The sequence below is a fragment of the Anoplopoma fimbria genome, chromosome 18, assembly GCF_027596085.1.
Source record: "Anoplopoma fimbria isolate UVic2021 breed Golden Eagle Sablefish chromosome 18, Afim_UVic_2022, whole genome shotgun sequence".
NCBI classification, from domain to species: domain Eukaryota; kingdom Metazoa; phylum Chordata; class Actinopteri; order Perciformes; family Anoplopomatidae; genus Anoplopoma; species Anoplopoma fimbria.
The window spans coordinates 23,607,879-23,628,186 of record NC_072466.1 but is presented as its reverse complement, the minus strand read 5'-3'; the positions used below and the strand labels follow the sequence as shown (position 1 = coordinate 23,628,186).

Below are 20,308 nucleotides of genomic sequence, written 5' to 3'. Positions count from 1 at the left end.
TCACTTTCAATCATAACTGGTTGAACCACAGATGCACAGGAGACAGATTTCTAATTTGAGTGAGATTAAAGGAGGGAGGCTTGCAGTTGCTGTTCTCATTAGCAGAAGATGGTGCAACCCCGGACATGTTGCTGTCAGGGAACGTGTTTGTAGCCCAGGAACCAAACTTTTAGTTGGGATATGGAAGCATGTGAGAGACAGAGGGGCTGTTTTGAGCCCAAAAAACAACTGATGTTTGAAGGGTGTTTTAAAGTAAAGACTAACGTGTACATTTTTAAATAACACAGAAAACACTGGCAAAGGTTTGGATTAATTTTAAACATGTTTTTGACCAAATATTACCCTTATGCCCACTTGCATGGTCCCTCACACATAGCCCAGTGAAATATTGGGAGTGATACCCACCGATACCCGATAAGGTTTATCATCGAAGTCATTCTTGCGCATAAATCATGATAAGATTTTGAACAAAAGTTAATAAGAATAAAAAACATCCATGCAGGGTCAAACATTAGCAGGACAAACTGGGCTGTCTGTCTGTATTAGTTTTGTTTGCAACAGTAGGTTTGCATTGTAATTTGTTTGACTGCATTTGGGTCAACATGGGTCTAGTTTGGCAGTCAGTTGCTTTTTTTATTCTAGGCAACTGGATCACATGCATAGTTTTCAGGGTTTTTAACAGCATCATCTGCATGTCAAATCCAAAAGATACAAGTTTATCAGTGCCTCTGCAATGTATACAAAAATGGCAAAATTGAGAGCATGCAACTTTGGAGATCCAAAACCTGAAGAGGAAATTCGGCAGCTCACTCAAATCCAAAACAATAGTTTAAGTCCTAATCTAGTATAGTCAAAGTTCTGGGACAAAACAATGCAGCAAGTTTTCACAGTGTGGTGTCTCAGCCTGCGCAACCACAATAATCACACCAGACAAAGGCTTGATAGTCATAAGGAAAGCGTTTAATCAGCGGGATTATAGACCCAAATAAACAGTCCAGCTGTAATTCATACAATGTATGCACACAATTGTCTAAAAATAGTAACACATGGGGTATACCCCCATTTAAACAAAGAGCTAATCAAACCATATTTTTGTTGTTTTATTCTTCAGCAACACATCTGAACTCATGCCCAACATAGTTTGACTTGCAGGCTAATTTAGTGTCATCTACAGAACTTAGTTGTATGGAGTTTTAAATTTGGAATTTGAGGCTGAACCCAAGACAGGTTAAACCTTTTGAGTCGTCATGCAGCTTCTTAGTTTTGCCGTTGAACAGCTAACTGCATTCACTAGCTAGACTACACATGCACCTTTTTGCTAACGCAGTACATCATGCATTCTGGCCCGGGGAAACAAGATCACAACCTCAGCAGTTCTGAGGTACACAAGCTACGGAGGAGTATCGGGGCCAGGTATAAGGGGGAAAAAATGAGGACTTAAGCATTATGAGAATAAAGTTGAAATATTGAGAATAAAGTCTTAATACCATTATGAGAATTGGATGGAAATGTAAAGAGTAAACGTAGAACTTTGGAGGAAAAATCTAAATACTAGTGCATTTAATGAAACATGTCGTCGTTATTTAAAAAAAATATTCCATTATGCCTGGCCCTTATACTATTCCATACTACCTCATGTTTTAGGGGTGGTTTTTTTGAGAAAAGAATGACGGGTACAGTATTAAATAAAATAACACAAAACAATGTTAAAACACTTTTTCAACCAATAATCAGCCTGGTGCCCACCTCCATGGTCCCTCACGCCATTATTTCCCATAATCTCCAACAAAAATTGAAAAAAAAAAAAAAAAAAAAAAAACATGCAGAGTAAAGTCCAGTTTTCACTCCAAATGTCAAAGCTAAGTGCAGATTCTATTCCTTTATCACAATAATTTACACACTTGCAATATGTTTTGTGCACACACTGTATTTTACATCGGTCCAGTCTCTGCACTTAGAGTGCATAGACAATCTGAACGGCCTCTCTTCCACTCTCCATTATTAGTAACAGGAAACCACACATCAACTCAATCAAAGAAAATCAATTGCAATCCCTCCATAACTGATAGTCACAGAGGCACTGTGAAGAAACACAATCAATATGAGCCTCAATAGTGGAAAACAGGCCTCAAAGGGAGGTTTTTTTTTTTTCAGAAGTGACATTCAGGGTTTAAACAAGTTCTCACTGAATGTGCAGTCACAAGATTTGTCATAACATTTCCAGACAGTAAGCTGCATCTTATTTTCTTTTAGGTTAAATATTACTTCACTTCATCTGAGCTATCATTACATAACAACAGATTCAAATGTAATGTCTATTCTTCTTTATCTTCACTTAAAAGGACGACAGACAGAAGGCAAAGCCTGCCTCCTTTTAAATAATATATTGAGTAAACTCCTCATAGTGCATTTGCTGCCTTAGTTTTCTTCACACTCAGCAGTGGGGTGTATTTTTGGAGTAAAAGCATTGTGTGAGAACAAAGTGTGACCTTTACAGAGCTGCTACATCTAGAACGTCTTTTCAGTGAACACAAAGGCTCGAAAAATGATTGGATGCAGCCCCTGAAATGTCCAGTTTGTTCTTATTAATTTGTTAAACCTGGAGTTATCATGTCTGCTTATGTCTTGGGTGTCTTCTAGGCCTGCCTTCTTTGTATTCTGAGCACTTTGAGGATGTCTTGTCTATATTCGCTTAAAAGGAATAGTTCGACAGTTGAGGAGTGTGCGCTCATTTCCTCTCATGCTCAGTGTTGGATGCGAGGGTCAAAAGACCGACTTCCTGACTTTATCTCTGCTGGTTGCCTGGCAACCACATGATAAATCCCTAGGAAGTCACTGTGCTGGGGCGTAATCCTTTTTAAACTTTTTTTCTACATATTAATCGAACAAGATATGACATGCAAGCTAGCTGTGTGACATGACGTGGTACCAATCAAAAAGCCAATAAGTGTCTGCACCAAATTGTTGAACTATTCCTTTAAGTTCAAAGCCTTCAAGATATACACAATGCCTTTACATTTTAAAACAATAATGATGAAACGAATTTGGAAGAATGAGACACGTTACTACGGCATGTTTTGGAAGTGGTTGAAGCAAACGTACTGAATTAGGTCCTTTCTAGTAAAAAGTAACATGATTTCATTTTTGACTTGATAAACAGGGCTTTCCGTAAACGCTATCTGACCAATCACACATGCGCGAAATTTGCATCGGCAGATTGCAACTTTGATGATGTGTGACCGGGCGATGTCGCAGCCTAAAACCAATAGCAAAGGAGTGTGTGTTCGGAACAATTACCGCCTCATTCCCGCATGTGTGACTGTTCCCTTTCCGTGCTGTGAGCTGTTTGCGCAGACTCAGGTCGATGCACTGCTAGCCGACCAACCATCCAACCTGGAAGAGTGGTATTTGATCTGGCAGCTCTCATTGCCTCCACTGTTGACATCACAACATCAGCGCTATGAATTGCTCACTTTCTTTTTCCATTTTGATCATTGGACTAAATTTGAGGTGGACTCGCGTGGATCCAACAATCTGTGAGGTGGTCTGCTCCTGCTCTGTGGCTGTTTTGCTTAAAAGGGGTTAACCAAGGTGAAAACAAAACCAACTGCTTCACAAATCTGAATACGGGCTAGCGACAAATGCTGGAAATGTTAGACAGTAACCAAGGTTAAAGAACGAATAAGAACAAACTGAAACTAAAAGAGCTGGCCAAGTCAATTCTCACTCAAGGCTTCTTCTCTTCTTCTTCTTCTGCCTCTAATTCTATGCTCTCTAGCAGAGTGTGCTTCTCGTCCTCAGGCATGAGAGTGACAGGGTTTATGTGAAAAATGTGCCTGTAAAAAAGAAAAAAGGGGACAAAAAGTTCAATTTTTTTTTAGATTATCGAGTAAGAAAGGTCAGCTGGTCACTGACGACACGGTTAAGTACATCATCCAGCATATTATTTGCTCACTCATAAACCCCACAGCAAAAACTCACTTGTGTTCACAAGTCGGGAAGAACATGTCCAAGATCTTTACGATGACCGCTGACCCGACGACGCCGATCACCACCACCCACATCACCAGGAAGAAAAGAGGCAGCGACTCGGAGCTGAAGCGCCTCAGACGTTCCCTCACTCCCTCCACCCACTGACACATGGCCTAAGGAGAGGATGGACATGGAGTCGTGAGCAAGGACTCAGCTAGTACTGCATATTATGTTCAGATATAGGTTATCATGATAACTGCTGCATGTGCATCCTCAATTGTTTTTTGTCAATATTTGGTCAATTGTTGAACTTATTGGTCACAAAACACTCCTAAAGCTTGCTTCTTTTTTTTTTTAAACGGTTTTCACAGTTTTAAGACATCAGCACTGATCAAGTGGGGGAAATGAATGGGTCACTACTGTGAGCTCTGGCAAATTACCTTGGCTCCTACCTTTGCAGAGTTTTACAATAAAGCATGTAAATGCCCATACTAGTCAGTACTAGAGGATAAATATAGGATGTTTTAATAAACTGACTTTTTATTTCCTGTTTGTTTTCAAGAGACCCCCCGACAGCCTATCATCCTCTACCCCCTACATAACAAATCACACCTACAACTGACATGAAATGGCTAGACCCCTCTCGAGGCACTATACACTGTAGGTCATCAACTAGGTTCGGTATCAGACTTGGCTTACAGAGTAAGAGGATAAAGATTCTTTGGGGGGCGTTTCCATCTGAATCTGGTCCGGCTGGCTCGGCTCTTTGACGTCAAAGTCATCATCGTATTTGACATCGTACAACAGGTCGGGGTCCATGCGAAGCGGAGTCTCCGGGAGCTTTCCCGGTGCTGCGATCTCCTCCTGCGTGGTCTCCGTGTGCTTCAGGGGGTACTGGCTGGTGGTCTGGGACATCAGCTGTTCTTCGTCTGATTTTTTAAAAGTGCAGGAAAATTTTAGAGCACAACCAAAACTGGACAGCTATGGAGTATCTGCATTATAATATAAATGAGACTCAGAAAAAGCACTGTGTTTTCATACCTTTTCTGGGATTTGGCGGATCTGTGACAACCACGTCGTTCTCCCGGGGAACCCTGAAGATCTCACTGTGTCCGATTGGGTAGATGTTGGTAAACTGAGCAAGCTTCTGGAAATCTGGGCTCATCAGGATTTTCACCTCACACATGTCAGGCTGCTGGACCTACAGGATAAAAACCCAAGGGTGTGAAGTCGTATCCAAATACTATAGTTCCAAATTGTCTTTTTTACAGGAACCTACTTTGATTCATCATTTTTGAAAATATTTATAACATTAAAGTTGTACATTTTGAGGTAAAACAAAAAAGGTTCTGTGAGTATAGTCTCTCCAATTATCATGGTGAACAGATATTTACCTCTTTGCCTTCCATCTCTATCACTTCACTGAACACCTGCAGAGCCACCACCTCCTCTGAGTCGCTGTATAGCCGGTTCTGGCTCACCATCACCCGAGTGACAGTGGACACCACTTCCCCGGACTCAAACTCACTAGTTCCATTAATGCCGTCTACTGGAAAAATATGATCAGTGTACATGATTATGACATGCTCCAACAATTTACATTTCAACTTCCACTAAGTAAACGGCAGTAACTTTGTCAGTGACATTTTTGATTATGAATTAAAGGTCAAGTCCTTTATCAAGTAAAATCCTCAACATTTACTATTTTTGCCAGTCAGATTGCCTGTGATGGGAATCGTTTCTAATATTAGTTGCCACACTCAAACGGACAGCAGGGGCTGTCAAAGTGCAACAGATAGAATTGAAGTATATTTCAAATTAAGTGTGTGGGGCAACAAACGAAGGGGAAAGAGGAACAAAATATGCTTAACAGAAGAACCATATATGTGAGAGTTAAGGGGTGTTTTTTAGGGCCACAGTAGCCTATTGCTGAGTCATGTATTGAGTGTCTTTGCAATTTGGCATACATTTTAAAGCACTTACAATTTTGGGCATGATATGGAGAAAGGAAAGCAACCCTGAAGAACATTGCATTAGTAACAGATATACTCTCTGAAGGGTTGGATCGATACTCTCTTCTGGTTTCATTATCATGGTTTAGTACTTGGTGATGGGAGGAACACTCACAGAGAAGAGCTTGACAGTTGAACCTGGTGACCCCCGACAGCTCTACTGGGATGTCATTGACCAACACCTGCTCTTCGCCCACCGATATGTTTAAGTTGATCTGGACAAAACAAAGAACACAGTGAAGGCGTATTGGTCGACGTACCTTCGTTCACCTTAGAAAAGTTGGATTATTACGTTACTGTATACCTGCAAGTTGCTGGAGTCTTGCAGCTGTGTGTCCGCAAGTGTCCCCGCCGTCACGTTGATCAGGATGTTTTCCTAGAGATCAACAATTAAAAAGAAAAGACAAAACAAACAGACGTGAGGTTAGCTAAACAACGGGCGGTCGGCTGGGCTAGCTATGCTAGCTATGCTAACATCAACATGCTCGGGTCAGCTCAATGTGCTGTTGTTGACACTTTACCGTATTCAGTTGCCTGGGCGACAACTCTGAGCACGACACTGAGGCGAACAGAAGGGAGATCACACTGACTGCTATCGTTACACCTGCCGTTTCCATCTTGTGATAACAGACAGACGACAGCGTTGGTTGAAACAAAAACATTGAGCAAGACGCGTTGAGTGCGCATGCGCGGGAATTATCCAAACGCTCTTCTCGCGACATCAGGGACGTCAGCATGGCGGTGCTCCTTGAAACGACGTTAGGCGATATTGTTATTGATTTGTTTACAGAGGAAAGACCCAAGAGTAAGTAGAATACAGTCATTATCACGTAATGGAAGGTCTCCCAGTGAACGGCGGCTAGTTGAGGAAACGTTAGCCGTCGACACGCTGCTGACAGTGTTCGTGCTGCTAGCTAAGCTAACCCTAACCCTAACCCTAAGGCTGCTAGCTAAGCTAACCCTAACCCTAACCCTAAGGCTGCTAGCTAAGCTAACCCTAACCCTAACCCTAAGGCTGCTAGCTAAGCTAACCCTAACCCTAAGGCTGCTAGCTAAGCTAACCCTAACCCTAACCCTAAGGCTGCTAGCTAACCCTAACCCTAACCCTAAGGCTGCTAGCTAACCCTAACCCTAACCCTAAGGCTGCTAGCTAAGCTCACCCTAACCCTAACCCTAAGGCTAAGCTAACCCTAACCCTAAGGCTGCTAACCCTAAGCTGCTATAAGCTAACCCTAACCCTAAGGCTGCTAGCTAAGGATGCTATCTAAGCTAACCCTAACCCTTGCTCGCGTCTATCCATCTGTTTATCGTCATTAGTCACTCACAACACCACCGGGATGACCCTCATGTGGCCTTCATTCATTTACGCTCATTCGCTGTTATTGTCGGTAATGGTGTGACTATGTTTGATTTGATTGAAATGACTGTAGCTTTAACCTGTGCTCTTTTCTTTCGCAGCTTGCCTAAACTTCCTGAAACTATGCAAGATAAAGTACTACAACTACTGCCTCATCCACAATGTCCAGGTAAAACTAAGTGGTTCCTTGTTCACTTCTGTAACTAAGGTATGGATCAATAGGATTTGGACAATGGCCCAAACTCGCCTGAGGAGGGCGATATAAAGGCGTCTGCTAAATGACTGTAATGTAATGTAATGTAATGTAATGTAATGATAGAGTAACCTAGCACATTTGAAGAGTCCCACTCTGACATTTCAGACTTCTGTTTTTCAATGTATCGCCTACATTTTGCAAACTACCGACCTAGAGCCACATTCAACAGCTTCACATGTAGATCATTTTGCAAATGCTTTGCTTTCAGTCCAAGCATTTAACCATAAAATAAGGTTAGAAAAATAAATGGGCTCGAGGACCTCTGTGCAAATACCAAAAATGTTTGCAACACAACCTGCTATTTTATTATTGCAGCTCTAGTTCACAAACGGATGACAGCATAGTGGGGACACACATTGTTGCATTGGGTCTATGGAGCTAGTTGATGTGGCAGTGCTCAGGTTCCATATATTAATAATTAACAACAATACTGACCAATGTTGTGCTTTTCAAAGATCTCAAAGACGCTTTACAAACATTTAAATCATCATTAAGAGCTACACACTAAAAACTTGTGTTGGCACACGGTAATGGCAATGGGAATCTCATGAGCCTTTACTGTAATGCAAAACAAGTTAATCACAGTAATCATGCAATTACACAGAAGCCAAACAAAGATTTATATCTACAAATACAGTTACAATCGGACTGTATGGAGGCTGCTTACTGTGTCTTTTATATACACCTCGTTTCAATTTTTAGTGACTGCATGCCTTTTACCATCACATAGTGCTCAACACTTCGGTGGACTCTGATTTACAGCTGGGGAAAATTTCAATACTGTTTATTCAACCATAAGATCCTTACAAGCAGCAAACAGTTTTGCCTCAAAAGTGATGGGAAGTGTGTCTTATGGTAATGATCAAGCTCTGCAGAAGACACTGTGCTCTCCAAATGTATTTGTCCAGCTTTGAAGGTGTACAATGTGTTAGATGCTGCAGCAATGTGTTTGTCTCCTCTTCAGAGAGACTTCATTGTGCAGACTGGAGATCCCACTGGGACGGGACGTGGTGGCGAATCTATCTACAGGTCAGTTATCTTCACCACCGCTTTTTACTTTTTTTCACGCTTCAAGTTAAACACTGACAAATTTTCTCTCCTGCGTGTTATTATTAGTAAACTCTACGGGGACCAGGCCCGCTTTTTTGAGGCAGAGAAAGCGCCACGCATTAAACACAGGAAGAAGGGGACGGTGTCCATGGTGAACAATGGAAACGGTCAGCATGGTTCTCAGGTGAATAGGTTGTGCTGTTACGCTGTCGTTTCAATTCAATTCAATTTATTTTATAAATCACAAATTACAAATTTGCCTCAGAGGGCTTCACAATTTGTACACATGCGACATCCTCTGTCCCGGAACCGTCACATCATCACAGGAAAAACTCCCTCTAACAGGGAGAAAAAAGGAAGAAAACTATGGGAGAGCAACAGAGGAGGGATCCTTCCCCCAGGATGGACAGAATGCAATGGATGTCATGTGTACAGAATGAACAAAATAACAGAGATACAACACATTCAATGTATATGACATAAATTATTCATATAATTAGAGTAGTAAGCAGAGTAACGAAGGAAAAAATGAAGACTACTTATAAATGCAGCAAGAACAAATAGTATTATTTTAATAATGATATAGGGAATAGTAATAGTAATGTGACTAATAATAATGGTAGTAGCAGTGGGTGTCAGCCGGGTCACGGCAGGAAGCACGACCACGGTCCAGATATAACCAGGATTTATGGAAACCTGCGAGGCAAGAGGGGGGGAAAGTCAGTAATGTGTATAAATTGGACATGAATACATAAAAATGGAGAGAGAGAGAATAGGAGAGAGGAGCTCAGTGTATCCTAGGTAGTCCCCTGGCAGTGTAGGACTATAGCATCATATCTAGGGGCTGAACCAAGGCAAACCTGAGCCAGCCCTAACTATAAGTTCTATAAAAAAGGAAGGTCTTAAAAGTCGTGAGTGTGTTTGCCCCCCGGACTTAAACTGGAAGTTGGTTCCACAGACGAGGAGCCTGATAACTGAAAGCTCTGGCTCCCATCCTACTTTTATATACTCTAGGAAGCACAAGTAACCCTGCATTGATTGAGTGCAGCTCTCTAGTTGGGTAATATGGAACTATAAGTTCCTTAAGATAAGACGATGCCTGGCCAATTAAGGCTTTATAGGTGAGGAGAAGAATTTTTAATTCTATTCTTGATTGAACAGGGAGCCAGTGCAGAGAAGCTAATACAGAAGTAATATGATCTCTTTTCTTAGTTTTTGTTAGAACACGTGCTGCAGCATTCTGGATCAACTGTAGAGATTTAATATAATTATTAGAGCAGCCTGATAATAGTGAATTGCAGTAATCTAGTCTAGAAGTAACAAATGCATGAACTAGTTTGCCCTGCAAATTGCAAGAAGTTTGGTTTCCCTTGATCTGCAAAGTTAAAAATAACTTGAATATAATTGATTGTAAAAATCTGCTGATTACTTGAAGATTGCCCAAACTGTAGTTTCCTGTTATGTGATGTGCGTATATCTGTTATTTTTGTCCTCAGTTCCTTATAACCACGGGTGAGAACTTGGACTACCTGAATGGAGTTCACACTGTGTTTGGAGAAATGACAGAAGGCATGGAAATCTTGGACAAAATCAATGAGACCTTCGTGGACAAGGACTTTGTCCCATTTCAGGATATCAGGTGAACTAGAGTTGTAACGGTAGACAGAAGTCACGGTCTGGGTTCATATTCTGGTTTAGGAGTCACGGTTCGGTTTATTTTCATCTATTTTTAACAGACCGTAGTGTCAAAGACGATCAAAATCCTTTCGCTAGGGGACTGAGGATGCGTTTTAACGTCCCAATTGGCTTTAACACTGAAAAGCATCTGTTATGCTGTGAAACTAAAATTTCGAGATGCAGTTTGCATTTTTTTTTTTCTCCTCCAGGTTAAGCATCTGAATGATGTTGTAAAATACATGTTAGCATGTTGGATGTGTTTCCATTCACATGCCCTACAGTGGTGTAGCAACGCCGCCACTGTACCCCTCTTACACGCAGCTCTCTCTGCATTGCTGTCGTAGCTGTCCGGGAACCCGTAATCGGGTCTTCCAACTCCAACGTTTCATTTACTCTCCCCATTGTGTGACTGACTCGCAAGCCAATCAGCTCCTTGTTCTCACCTCAGCAAATAATGCTAACCGCGTACAGCTAAAAGTTTCTGGGCCTAACTCACTATTGGTTCCACATTACGCGAATCATTCTATATATACCGTGTTTAATTCGTGTGGCATAATGCACCGTACCGTGACCGTTTGGCACAAATACACAAACAGTTACAGCCCTAGATGAACTAAGATAAACTGCCTTTGTAGTCCATGTAGTAGTATCCCATGTGTCCAAAAATGCATGTATTATTTCTCAGAAATGGTAAAACCTCAATGAGTTAAAGTTTTCCAGTCATGAGATGAGAATGTAATGTTGCTGCAGGATAAACCACACGGTGATTCTGGAAGACCCTTTTGATGACCCTCCTGATTTGCCAGTGCCTGATCGATCGCCTGAGCCCACCAAAGAGCAGCTAGATGTGAGTGAAGTGATGCTGTTGATTCATTAAGGGAAGCTGAGTTCCTATCCAGAGTTCCATCCATCCAAAGATGCACTTTATGGTTCCCTCTATAGATAAATATCTTGTGAAAAAGCTTAGTAGTAGTATTTGATGTCAATTCAAACCAGATTTCTTTTTAGATTAGACGGTTTGATTTAAATTTTGTTACAAATTTATTCTCATTGTTATCTCCCCAAGATCTCCCTCGTTGCCAGTGTTTTGGTACATATTGTTAAAAGAAAACAAAATAAGTTTAATGAAATCTTAAGTAAAGACGTAAAAATGAAACACCAAAGTATGGTTTACATTTTGTACTACTTTTCATTTGCAAGTGCCTTCATCATTTAAAGTGTTGATTGTAAAAACTAATTTAATCTGGATCGATATTAACGGAAAAAAATTCACAATAAATGTACAAACAGCATTTACCGCCTCAATAACTACAGCTGTTTCTGTGCAGAGCGGCCGAATCGGAGCGGATGAAGTGATCGATGATACAGATGGGAAAGCAGCAGAGGAGTTGGAGGAGAGGTTGAAGGAGAAAGAAGCCAAAACTCAGGCCATCCTGCTGGAGATGGTAAGAAGAAGAGATAACTGATGATGTACCACAGTCTGAGACGTTTATACACTCTCTCGTGTCATACATTCCTCCAGGTGGGTGACCTCCCTGATGCAGACATGAGGCCTCCAGAGAACGTACTTTTTGTGTGTAAACTGAACCCAGTGACCACGGACGAGGACCTGGAAATCATCTTCTCTCGCTTTGGGACCATAAAAAGGTGACACTGACTTTTTTTTCTCCAAAATCTTTTGGTTGGATTTGTACATGTGGAAATTGTGTGTCTAAAACGTTTTTTATGTTTCTCTGTTGTGTGTAGCTGTGAGATCATCAGAGACTCGAAAAGTGGAGACTCCCTCTGTTATGCTTTTATTGAGTTTGAAAAGGTGAGCATCTTGTATTTCTACCTGATGGACTATATCTAAAGAAAACTGCGTGAGTGCACTTGTGTGTAGTCTTGATAATGTGTGGATGTGTTTACAGTTTAAAGGGCAACTCCATTACTTTGGTTTTTTTCTAGAGTTGACATTCTGTAGCTTCCCAGTGTTCCCTTATGTATTCAAGTTTGGAGAAGCAGACAGGAGAACCATTACAGTAGCTAAGCAACATACTGCTGTGGTCACACAATAACACAAACAAACTAAGCGACTGATGCAGCGATAGACCAGCAACTCTGAGGTTTTGAGGTAGCTTTACTGTTTTTGTCAATGAAGTCTTGTGGCTTTAACTAGAGCACAAATAACGGCTTATGTTCCCCATAGAAAAGGGCCGTCTAACCTTAAGGTAAAGTGGTAAAAATATTCTAAATATTCGAATGTTTTTTGCTGCTCCCTTCCACAGCCGCTTTACTTGATGTCAGACAGCCCTTTCCAACATGGAACTGAAGCCATTATCTTACTCTCTTCAAAGCCACCCAATCCCATGGACAAAAACAGTAATTTTTCCGTGCAGAACAAGGGAGAATATCTACAACCCCACTTTAAAAAGTCTGAGCTAACCATTATTTCCACACCTATCACAGCTAACATTACTGTTCACTTTGATAACCTACATTACTGCCTTTTACTCACTGCTGAGTGGGTGTTTCCATTTTAAAGATCTGGAAAAGACCACAGTTGTAGTTGACCTTTCAAGATAATAGTTTAACTTTTTGGGAAATATACCTATATGTTGTTTTTTTTGTTTGTTTTTTCAGAGTGAGATGATATTATATTAATAGAATGTTAACGTTATTGTGTGTTGAGTACGGATCTGGAGTCAGAACTTGGTTAGGGTAGCTTACCAGAGTGAAAGAAAATGCTTGTTTTATCTGTGCACAGACAATTATATAAAAGCAACAATTTGATTTTATGTGTTACGTGCTGGAACAATTACTTGGCGAATATCTGCTAGGCACAGTTACTGAGTTTTGTTGTCACGGGTTGCTAGGTTTCTCTACCATTGTGCCCTATACAGAAACTTGTGCCTGTACACACGACTGTAAAAGGCCACTAGATTGACATCAAATCTCCTTATTTCACTCTCTGAAAGAAGAAATTAAGTAAGCGTATTTCCCAAACTGTTGAACTACAAGAGTATGTACAATGAGACGACTTAACAAGACACAATAATAAGATAGATGGCATAGACTATAATATGTCAGCCTTCCTGTAGTGGTATTGTTAAAAATACATAGATGAGTTGTGATTATCGTTTTAGTTTTTTAGTTTTTACTTAGTGAAGGGCCCTTTTTTAAAGCCACTTGTTAATGGAGTAGTATATCGTCTAGTAAAAGTGACACAGAGAGAAAACCCCCTGCAGGATGTGAATAATGGAAGTCAGTCATGAACTTGTTTGTTTTCTTATGACATTTTTATAATCATCACATGGGCTGCTGGAGTTATCATGATGTAGAAGTATTATTATAGATATCTGGAAGTAATACCAATTTACTATTTACTAATTTATATAGAGCTTGGTACATTGTTGCCCAATCACCTTCAACCACAGACTGTAAAATTAAAGGAGACAGCTCTCTTAAATGAGGCACAGCCACAGTATTATGAATGATAGTGCTGGACATGAAGTGCAGTGAACATTTAAAACCATAAGAGGGCGCTGGGCAGGTTGTTGGAGATAAACAGACTTATGGTAGTGACATGATATCCTGTAATATAGTTAAATCATTTTCTGAAATAGAATGAATTGCAAGATATTGTAGATATCTGATCGCAGATGCCAAGTGAATTCTTCTGAAATGTTTTTTGTGTGTCTCATTCTGTCGCCCGTAAATTAATTTGCATAAAAATGTTAAGCTTGTTTTTCTTTCAGAATTGTTTGTGTTCCTGGTTAGTAAATGTTATGTATGGGGACAGGAATGCAACAAGGAAGTTTGTTTTAGCATGCTGCAGACTTTGGTTATTTACTTGAACATAATGGGCATTAGCATGATGATCAACGTATTCATGTAGACTTCAGGCAGTCAATTGCAAAGATCAAATGGAAGGGCAAATGTACTTGTACTGAAGCATCTATGGTATAGATATTAGAGCTGCAGAGATTAGATGATTGATTTGTCCAACAGAAAACTATTAATTTAATCATTGAAGTCATTGTTTTGTCGGAACATAATATTTTTATTGCTCTTTGTACCCATTCATAGTAGCCATGTGTTAATGACATTATTACATCATCTCAGTTCTTTTCAGTTCCTCTCTTAACTTTTATTTTTTGTGCTTTCTGTCTCCAAAGCAAGAAGATTGTGAAAAGGCCTATTTCAAAATGGACAACGTGCTCATCGACGATCGACGCATTCACGTGGACTTCAGCCAGTCAGTCTCAAAGATCAAATGGAAAGGCAAAGGTACTTGTACGGAAACATCTATGGTCTGCATGTTTGGAATATTTGGCTTTGTTCTGAAGGATGAACATGTTAATCTTAACCTCGTTGCCATATGTAGCTTTGAGTTAAGTTATGTGCAAGTAAGTCGAGATCATAGCTTTGTCTGTCTCTTAGGTGGGAAGTATACTAAAGATGACTTCAACGCCTACGAGAAGGATGTGGAAAACCGATCCAAACTGGCTCTCAAGGATCAAGTGAAGCCTAAACAAGAGTATCCTTGTGTGTTAAAAGGCAGGGATTTAACTTTCCAGTTTCTCCTATTCATGTCATACCGTATCAGTCCGCGGTATTCTAACAGTACAGCCTCTGTTGCAGTGGCCATTTGATATGTGATAAACCTTTTAGTACTTACTGTCTCAACTTTCTGGAGATTTCCATAACTTTCCCGAAAGTTCAAAGTATGACCTGATAATTGAGGAGGAAGAGGAGGCGGCGGGCCACCGGCACTCCGAGAAGAAGCACAAGGAGAAGAGGCACCATCATCATTCAGATGATGAGGACAGCAGGAAGTCCAAAAAGCACAAGGTATCTTCAAGCCACCACAACAATATTGTAGTATTGTGTTATACTCTCTCTTTCGTCGATTAGCAGGGTGGAATTAAATTTCAGTGTGGTTTCTGCTTTTACTGTAGGGAAGTGGTATAATCTTAGAGGGAACCTGATCTATATGTTTCTAAATGTTAACGTAGGAATACGTGCAAATCATCAAGGAACACAAAAAAACACACAGTTTATTCTGACTTTAATCGCATAAGTCCAGATACTGGCCTGGGAGGGATGATTGTATTGTATGCAATATATATATATGCATCGTTAAAGGTTCTGATTTTAGAAATTAATTGGATTCAATGTAGAAATCGAGCTCCTGCTGTTGAATGACGAGCAGGGGAAAATTATATAGTTTGTATTTTTTTTTAAAAACCCGCTAATATCAACCTTTGATCTGCTTTGTCCGTTCCTGTCACATCTACCGGCATCAAAACAGGAATCTCAATTTGATTGGCTTCCTTGTCCAAGTGTGACATTGATAAGCAGTGCGATGATGCGCCTGGCGCTGAAAACTTGAGAGTATTTAAACGTTTTTTCGAATCTAAAAACACTAAGAAATCCACGCCGCAAGAGATGTCCTTATTGCACAAAGGTTACCAGGTCTACAGTGTATTTACTCTAACTAACTGACTAAAGCCCCTTTCCCACTGGACTTTCACTCCCGGGAGAAATAATTCTGTAGTAGTTTTCTGTTCTTTTTTGGCTCGAGCTCTGATAGGCAGTGGCAGTCCGTATCGGTAGATTCATCACTCTATTGTTGTTCCAAATCGTTCAGTACCCTGTTTGTAGAGAGACTGGATAAGTAACACATAAAAAAGTAACCACGGTAACATTTCACTGGCCTGCCACATGCTGCTTTCAACATATTTAACTCTGTTTTCCAGTGTGTTCGTGATCTCGAACCTGTCACACCAGAAAAAAAAACCTAAAAGGCAAACCTGTCTTTTGTCAATGGGAGGAGCCTAGTGCCCGTTTTCAAAAGGTTCCCACATATGACTATGTATGATTTAACTTTTTCAGTTACACTTCCAGGACATCTCTAAGAAGATCAGTATTCCTTACATGGTGATTTCCCTGTCTGAAAAAATCGTTGGCTTGAATTTCTTCATGTTATTTCCTGATTCAAATGCTCCTTTGTTTTGTAAAGACAACAAGAAAGCAATTTCTTACACCTTTTTACATTGTTGTCAAAAATTCATGATTTAGAATGCTCTTTAAAATGTACATACATCAATAGTTCAAGCTTTTTAGCAAAGACTTACAGTTAATTGTTACTGTGACAGGTTGTTAACAGACAAACCAGAGCTTCCTTCCAAAAAGAAGGCTTACTCATTCTTCTGGATTATTGTTGAGCAACTGCCTCTTGGAACCACACTTGGAACAGCAACTCATGTAAATAGAGCTCGGTAAACCTGATCTTTCGAGCTGGCTCCTGTAAGCACAGATGTTTACACAAGTGCACACACTCACAAACGGACACAGTGAGATCCAATACACAAAAAATATTTTGTATGTCAAACGTAGTATGCCAATAATACCAGATGTCTTCCTGCATCCGGATGTATTTTGCGGTATACCATCCAGCTTTTCTGGCTGTCCTGACCCGCTATATGTCACATGGACTGAGCCGCTGAGAGAGCATAGACAGCCTGACGACAGCTCATTGACAGAAGCCGCAATGACAGATGACGGCACATTCAAAATTCAAGGCGCAATGTTGTTGCTTTTGTTTGTTTAGTTTTTTTAATTTTACGTTTCATTTTTCATCAAGCCATACACAAATATACCCCATGCCTTCTGTTGATGGCAAAGGTTACTTTCTCAAAGGCTAGACATTAAGAGAGGTTTTCCAGCGACTGACTGATGGATGACTTTCCTGTGTTTTTTCGAAAGACAGATATCGTATGTTATTAAGCCTCAGAATTTCAGAACAAATCAAGAACATACCTTTATTTTGACATTCTGGTAGTTTGGCTACAAATATTTGTGATAATGTATCAAGTTCATCTTTCCTAAATGCTCTGATCCCTGGACAATCCAATAAGCAGTGGAACACTGTTCCCTTATCAGCATTGCATTTCAAACATTGGTCCGGATTATTGGCATCAAGGCGCAATGTAGTATATCCATGGTTCCCACAGGCCCTTGACATCCATGAAAGTTTGTGATGGCAATCTGCAGGGAGGAATTAACCATTTAACAAATGGTATAAATAAAGTGTGAAATGTCTTTGAGTTTAAATTTAGACACAAAATGGTGTGTCTTAAACAGGCCCTATTATGCTATTTTCCGGGTGATATTTTTATCTCAAGTTACAGTTACAACATGTTTACATGCGTTAATGCTCATAATCCTCCCTGTTTTTCTCGTCCTGGCTGTCCTGCAGCACCTCTTCTCACCCTCTCTCTGAAACGCTCCGTTGTATCGCTTGCTCCTCCCTCCAGAAAGCAAAGTCTGCCCTGATTGGTCAGCTAGCCCTCTCTGTTGTGATTGGTCAAAGTTTCACATTTCAAAAACTCTTCCTCCAGAGCTTCAGCGCCATCTCTCTTTGTTGTTTGAGGGCCAAATAACATTTTACATGACTTCCATAACATTATGACCTCATAAAGTTACGGAAGTGAAGGAGAGAGTTCAATCGAGACATTTCAGGCAGCTCAGGAGCTTCTGAGGGGGAGGGTAACTCCTTTTAGGCGTGGACTTCAGGTTTTACACTCTACGGACCTTTTACATGTACAAAAATATATATAACACACTAAAGAAGAGGGGAAAAGTGGAAAAGCATAATAGGGCCACTTTAATATAATAGAAGAAAATTTCCCGATGAAAAAGGCTGTGGGTATATTGTAGTGTTGTATGTACATGGTCAGTTTGTCATGTTAACAACATTTCTACATATAATAATGCAAACGTAAGTTTTAACCAGCAGCCAGACTACCAACTCCCATATAATTCCCACAGGTTTGTCATTGCTGTATTAGGTACATACGTTCTTTTTCATATTGCCGTACAAATATTTATTACGTCTGCTGCCTTATTGTCAACACTAATGTAATTCCCAGGTTTCAAAGACATAAGCTACTGAAGTATCAAATCCTACAGTAACCTGGTTGGAGCTTTTTTCCCTGTGTTAAATGCCAGAACTGGTTATTTCCTTATTCTGAACAGGAAAATATCAATGTGTTCTTTAAAATCAAGAGTTCCTGCTGGCCAGGTCAGGCAGGCTTTATGGCATGATGTCAAATGAATATGGCTGCTTGCTGTCAACGCTAAACTAACAATTGAACGCTTACAAAACACTTCTAAGTAGTATTTCTAGTATTGAATCATCACATCAGTAATACCAGTTAAATACTGTATTGAATACAATAGCTTTACACATCCAACTATTTGCACATGCTTATTCCACTGAAAATATCTAGTATCGAATCATATCATTTCCAAAGTTAGTAATCACCTGCCACAAAAGCCTGATGGGGTTCAGTTTTTTTAGGTTGTAGAAAGAGTTATTTACAAATAGATGTTATTTTATGGTCTGTTCTTGTACACGAGAGAGCAAAGTGCAGCTCGATGGCTCAACCAGCCTGACAAGTGAAAGGGCAGAAAGAGACTAAATGAACTGTGAGCAACAGTTCAATAAGAATGGAATAAAATCACCACCGGTCATTGGTAGAAAAACTGAAAGCTTAGCCTGAAAACATGTGCAGGCAACGTGTTGCTTTGGAAGTTATTCTTCAAAATTCACAGTAGAAATAGAAGGTTAGTCTAGGGTTAGCACTATCATATCATATTATATCAGAGTCTTCCAGAAGGCTAAGCAGACATATTGCTAAAGCTTATTTGTGAATGGACATGAGGTAATTGGATACAGTTGGCAATGACAATGATGCGCTCCTCTCCCCAATGCTCCCTCATGGACTCGTCCTCGAGCAGTAGTCCCAAAGGGGGGTTTCTTTATAAGGAGGCCTAACAGGGGCTTAGGGTTACGGCTGGGATTTTGTTTAGGTTAAATACTTTGAAAATTTAGTTTACTCTGGCTGGTTTCTTCAAAGTTGCCTACCCCAGATTTAAGTAAAAGTTTGCAAGTATCATCAGCAAAATTGAAAGTAAAAGTTAAAGTATTGATTTGTGTAGTAAAAAGTACCTTGTCAATGTTTAACTATATTATATATTATATTTCAGGATTAATATCACAGCTGTGTACATTGCATTTTACTGCTGAAGAAGTTTAAGGTGCTACTTTTAACTTCTTTATTTACTGCTGGGTAGATTCATCTAGATCATATGTTGCTAGCATCCCTGTCCTGTGAGAAGTTGACTTTTTATGAGCTCAGAAAAACAGCTCTGTTTTCAGTTTATTGTGACAATGCATTTTCCAGCTAATTCCCCCCCAAAATTTAAAGAGTCAATTTAGCTGAAAGAGTTTTCTAAGCACATGAACGAAAACTTAATCCTTCAGTCCATCACAAACATTCACCATCAAACCATCTGGAGATGCATGGTTTCAACGGGAATGGGATGGAAAAACTGTAATCTGCAAAGTAAGCAAAGCCGTCAGACAAATGTAGTGCAGTCTAAATATTTGTCTCTGAGATGTATTGGAGTAGAAGTACTCCAGTACAAGTACCTTGAATTTGTAGTTAATTACGGTACTTGAGTTAATGTACTCGGTTACATTCCACCACTGACTGTCTCACATCTACTGTGATGTTTCCAGGATGACAGGGACAGCCGGCGAGATAGAAAGACGGGACGCCAGCGTTCTCAATCCCACTCACGTTCCCGCTCCAGAGACCGTGACCACAAACACAGCAAATCCCAGCACCAACATGGGAAAGAGGGCCGCGATAAGGGCCACAGCCACAAGGACAGGAGCCGCAGCAGCTCCTCCAAGAGGTCCAATGACAAAGAGAGAAGTAGGTACAGGTGAGAGGGACTTATCTCTCTGTGACAGGAAACAGAGCCACAGAGAGGTCAACCGTATTCAGCATGAATTATACGACGTCTAAATATTAAATTGGGATGATGTTTAAGTCCTTGTCACATTTTCATGAAGAGCAAAAAATGTGTGCGATCTTCTTTTTTAAAACTATATTAAAAAAAATCCCCAAAATATGGCAGTTGTCTTTT

The 20,308-nt window shown here is 40.2% G+C and overlaps 2 protein-coding genes across 3 annotated transcripts; one reads left to right on the top strand and one right to left on the bottom strand.

Annotated features, from left to right (window-relative positions):
• Positions 1 to 944: 944 nt before the first annotated feature.
• ginm1 (glycoprotein integral membrane 1) lies at positions 945 to 6,718 on the bottom strand. Of its 2 annotated transcripts, none has more exons than XM_054618319.1 (8): positions 6,506 to 6,718; positions 6,289 to 6,360; positions 6,100 to 6,199; positions 5,367 to 5,518; positions 5,014 to 5,173; positions 4,672 to 4,901; positions 3,982 to 4,145; positions 945 to 3,836 (listed from the first exon to the last, which is right to left on the bottom strand). In XM_054618319.1, exons 1-8 carry the CDS (start codon positions 6,704 to 6,706, stop codon positions 3,728 to 3,730), a joined length of 1,188 nt encoding a protein of 395 aa, XP_054474294.1. In that variant the 5' UTR covers positions 6,707 to 6,718; the 3' UTR covers positions 945 to 3,727. The 2 variants fall into 2 exon arrangements, with proteins under 2 accessions (XP_054474294.1, XP_054474293.1); XM_054618318.1 differs by having other exon boundaries at positions 5,367 to 5,521; positions 6,506 to 6,717.
• ppil4 (peptidylprolyl isomerase (cyclophilin)-like 4) lies at positions 6,658 to 20,293 on the top strand. The gene is made up of 13 exons (XM_054618317.1): positions 6,658 to 6,789; positions 7,443 to 7,510; positions 8,562 to 8,626; positions 8,714 to 8,831; positions 10,144 to 10,286; positions 11,075 to 11,171; positions 11,653 to 11,769; positions 11,847 to 11,971; positions 12,071 to 12,137; positions 14,482 to 14,593; positions 14,747 to 14,843; positions 15,025 to 15,157; positions 19,896 to 20,293. Exons 1-13 carry the CDS (start codon positions 6,720 to 6,722, stop codon positions 20,106 to 20,108), a joined length of 1,425 nt encoding a protein of 474 aa, XP_054474292.1. The 5' UTR covers positions 6,658 to 6,719; the 3' UTR covers positions 20,109 to 20,293.
• The last annotated feature ends 15 nt before the right edge of the window (positions 20,294 to 20,308 follow it).